General features: G+C 43.7%; 1 protein-coding gene across 1 annotated transcript in view; it reads right to left on the bottom strand.

Moving 5' to 3' along the window:
- ikbkg (inhibitor of nuclear factor kappa B kinase regulatory subunit gamma) overlaps positions 1–4,555 on the bottom strand; it is a 19,305-nt gene that overhangs the window by 6,768 nt on the left and 7,982 nt on the right. Inside the window, exons 5-9 of the mRNA XM_037685050.1 lie at positions 3,191–3,397; positions 2,898–2,959; positions 549–651; positions 343–458; positions 108–260 (exon numbers count right to left, since the gene is read on the bottom strand). Of these exons, the coding sequence (XP_037540978.1) occupies positions 108–260; positions 343–458; positions 549–651; positions 2,898–2,959; positions 3,191–3,397 (641 nt within the window). The remainder of the gene's footprint in view (positions 1–107; positions 261–342; positions 459–548; positions 652–2,897; positions 2,960–3,190; positions 3,398–4,555) is intronic.

Genomic DNA, 4,555 nt, shown 5'->3' with positions numbered 1-4,555 from the left:
ATATTCACAGGAGTCGTTATTGTTAACATTTCTGTAAATATTCACAGGAGTCGTTTACATTTCTGTCAAAAGTCACAGGAGTCACTATTATTTTGGTGTAGACTCACTTCTCCTCTGTGACGGTGTGCCTCTCGGTCTTCAGGGCCTGCTCCAGGCCCTGGACCTGCAGCATCAGCTTGTCCATGGCCACGTTATGCTGCGTCTTCTGCTGCTCCAGCTCCCTCTCTGCAGCCTGCAGCGCCTTCATCTTGCCGACCAGCCTGCAAGTCAAACACAAACGCAGCTTAGGAGGGCAGCGGGGACTCCACACGCACAGTTACGCTGACGCCGCCCACGGCTTACTTCTCCTCCAGTATTTTGCGCTCGTACTCGCTTTTCTCCAGGCAGCTCTGCCTCTCGTTCAGCTCTCCTAACAGGGAGGTGGCCTGAGCTTTGAGGGCCTCACAGTCTTTGGCAAGCTGCAAAAACACACGCAGAGCAGCCATTCAAAAGCTTTGTGGCGACAGCAGACGGTGCATTTGACGGCTTGTCGCAGCAGGTTGCCACACCTGAGCGCAGTCCTTGTCCTTCTGTTTGAGCAGAGCTTCTGTCCTGTCGCGCTGAGCTGAGCTCTTCTGCAGGTAATCCAGCTTCTCCTCCAACTCCCGATACCTACAGACAAAACTCACCTGTCAACCGAAGCAACGACACTAGAAATCCTCTTTAAAGGAATTTAAATACCTTCTTGCACGTTACAATACAGTGTTTCTGGTTCTCTCTCAACTTTTTGTTTTGCGTTCATAAACCCAGAATCTAATGTGACGTTCTGCACAAACGAGGTTTTATTAAAAAGGTTAGCCTGTGCCTAAATCAACGAGAGGCTGATGCATCTCTCAGGTCTTCTTTCAGGTTTTTGGATATTTTTCTGTTTCTTACTCCATTTTAGACCTTTTTCTGTCCATTTCTCTTAACGATTTTAGGCACAAAGTCCACATCGTTGCAAGATGTGTGAAGTTCTATCCTTTAGGTTGTAAACAAGTAAAATTTGTGATTGTATATTATATCTAATTCAAAGAAAATTACTCAGAATAAATATAAACCTGGGTATATTTCTGCATTATTTGCCGTAAGTCTGGCTTCTGTAATATTAACCAACAAAAAAAAACCCAAGGGTAAAAAAATTAATCAAGATCAATGTGATTTTGGCGAAAGACAAAACCCCAGCCCTCTTTGGAGTCGTCTATCTCAGACGAAGTTAACGGCAGAAACAAGTTTTTAAAGATAAGTCATGTCAGAAAGTTCGTCTTGACATGACTTAATGGGCATTTTGATATCTCTTATGGTTTTTACACAATCACAGTTCAAGTTGTGATTTTTACAGGTTTATCCACTGAACGTCTCACTGCTCACGGTTCAAGAGCTTTTAAGATCTGACTCCTAGTTTTTGCACGGCAACTGTTTTTCAGTCGGTGTCTTCCTGCCTCCTGTTTACTCGATGTCAGGGAGTGACAGACATGTGTGTGGTTTCCGTGGCAACCCTGATGAGCCACTGGCAACAGCTTTAAGGTTTCTGATGATCTTGGTTCTCTTTACACTTCCTTTACAGCTTATACAACAAAAATGTTGACATCTTTTTTTTTAGGTGACATTAAAGTTATGTTGGAGCGTCGACGCTTCTTTTCTAGTTGCAAATAGAAACTTTCCAAAACTAATCGAACCATGTTAATATGTTGAAATCATGACCTGCCCATTTCTACCAAAGCTACACTGAAATAAAAGCTAACGAGTTTGTTTTAATGCTAAAAGTCCTGCTTTAAGGAGGTTTCAGTGTCAAATAAAGAACCTAAATAAATAAATCTCTGTGAGTAAAAACACCCAGGAGAGGAAACGAGTGCAGAGTTTAGAGAGTGGCGTGCAGAGGAACAGAAAACCTCACAGAGCTCACCTGCCCTGTGTGGCCTGAAGCTGCTCTGTGAGTTTAGCCAGGCCAAAACTGGAAAAGGGAACAAAAAGAGGGCGAGGAGGAAGAGGACGGAGAGGAAAAAAGGGACATTTCAAAGGTTTTTGTTAAGCAGAAGAAATAAAAGAGAAATACGCACACAGGTGTTATTTAAGAGAATTTAGTCAAAGTTTAGCAAAAAGTCAGTTCAGCGCTGTTAGTTTCACGACTGGTCTGGAGTAGGCCTGTCACGATAACAAATCCTGCTGGGCGATTAACTGTCTCAGAAATTATTGCGATAAACGATAATATTGTTTGAAATTTGACAATAATTAGTAATAATTGTCAAATCAAAGAAGATGTTTGTTAATTCGTTTTGCATGTTGTACCTTTTTTGACCACCGGATGGCAGTGTAAGACTGTTTGAACTGAAGGATGGATAGTGAGGGAGCGAGCAGCGTGTCCCTTTAAGAAAAATTGGGCTGTCTCTCTTCGGTTCTCAAAATGGCGGACGCCCGGTGTGGTTTGAGCTCTTTAGCATTTTTCACACAGTGCTTTTAATAAAAAATCAGTAAACAAGTTCTCAGCTTCTTTTTGCAGAGAAAAACAACTTTTTAGACGAAGGCACGGGTTTCAGCTGTGAACTTTGGAGCTTCGACAAGACGGAGCCCCCCACCCCCGAGGTCGGCCTGTTAGCTTAGCTTCTCAGCTTAGCTGCTTTTAACGATCCAAAAAACACAATTTTGGATTATTAAAACAGATTTAAAGAGAAGAGAAAGGGAGGGGTCAGTGAAGAACACCGGAGTTGAACTTTTTGTCGTCCAGTGTCTTCAGTAGAAAGAGAGAAACACAAAGAAACAATAAAGCCGATAAATGAAAATTAGGTCAATAATTTTCATTTATCATGTGATTAATTGATTTATTGTTAATCGGGGCAGGCCTAGTCTGGAGTTAGTTTTAGTTTGGAAATGTGTCGTACCAGTCGGAGGAATGCTGCACCTCAGAGCGAAGCTGAACCGTTTCTTCAGAACCGCCACTCGCCTGGAAGACATTTACACACGTCCTTCAGGTCTCAAACAAGAACAGGTGGATTGTTGTGTCTGTGTGTGACTCAAATCTCTGGAAACAGGCATTCATTTAACAAAAGCTTAATTTTACGACATCTCCTCGAGGTTTATCGAGTAATGGCTCCCTTCACTCAGGTTCATCTTTCTGTACAGGACCGTGCAGGATGTTGGCGACGTCTGAGCGCACTCAGACAGACACGTGTACCTGCACCTGCAGCAGCTTGGCTCGAAGTTGGTCGATGCAACGGCGCATGTGATCTTTCTCTTCCTCTCCCTCCTCCATCTTCCTCTCAAGCTCTTCATTTTTCCTCTCCAGTTCTTCATTTTTCCTCCTGAGTTCCCTTGTTCCTTCCTTCATTTCCTCTTTGTGGCTCTTCAGCAGCTGCAGGAACTCGTTTGCGCCCTCCACCGGCTGCAGAGAAGAAAGGAGGACAGCAGAAGGTGAGAATGGGCGAACGAGAAAAGACGAAACAGGTTGTGGATCATCGCGATCTGGAGAAATTAACCAAACGTAACTCTTTGCGTAAAGGTCAACACAAACCAATTCTTGCATCCAATCCTTCATCGAGGTCCAAAAAAACCAACAAGTGACTTCGAGATTAACAACGTGAAACTAGACAGAGTCCCCAAAACCTCAGCCGGGGTTAGGTTTAATCTGGAAACAACTCCTTTGACTGGATTTTAGTACGCTGAAGTCCCAATCCCATTTCACATCCATTTAGCTCCAATTAACCTTAAACAGAAGAGAACCAGCAACCTTTCATTGGCCAGTTTGACCATCAGAAGTTTTAAAACCATCTGTCAATCTCCAGGTCCAGTTTGTAAAATTCAAGAGGGATGTGTGTGTGCATTTTAAACCAGTGACTTGGGATGGAGAGACGTGATGTTATTGTGTAAAATGTACAAAACTACATTAACCAGCATGCATCGGGATATATTAACTAGCCTACAAATAGGGAGGCTAGATATTTTGCTTTACTCTGCGTTACTTAGAGCCACCACTGGGGTGTCCAGATTCTTCCTGGGATGTATGGGAGAGAGGGAAATGCTACAAACATAAATCAGGGCACCAGAGTTGCTGGCAAGAGTCAAGATCAAATGTAGACAGTGAAACAATCACGGCAGATCTGACTGCACAACTTCACAACCAATCCACACGTGCCAACATGTGTAGCATCCTGCGTGCGACCTCACGTCTTCTACTGCGGGTCGCTTCAGAACCGTGAATTAAACAAACTGTCAGGGAATTTTTGGTCAAAGCTTATGGATGTTTTTAACTACTATGGCTGAACACGTCAACTGCCCATGAACCATATGTTTGAGTTAGCAGCGAGAGCTGGATGAGGAGCTGATTTGAGGCTGCAGCGTGCAGCTGTCGCTTCATGGTCGCCTCCGAGTCTGTGAGCTCAGCAGAACTGATGAGGTATAAAAACAAGCTTCACACACGGCCCGCGGCAGATTCTTGTGACTGGACTTCATGCACATACTTCCTGTATATCTGCGTGTACTTCCTGTATAACTGAGTGTACTTCCTGTATATCTGTGTGTACTTCCTGTATAACTGAGTGTA

This window comes from Nematolebias whitei, chromosome 11 (assembly GCF_014905685.2).
Source record: "Nematolebias whitei isolate Nwh7 chromosome 11, NemWhi1, whole genome shotgun sequence".
NCBI lineage: Eukaryota > Metazoa > Chordata > Actinopteri > Cyprinodontiformes > Rivulidae > Nematolebias > Nematolebias whitei.
Note: the sequence above shows the minus strand (reverse complement) of the source record. Positions and strands in the feature narration are given on the sequence as shown.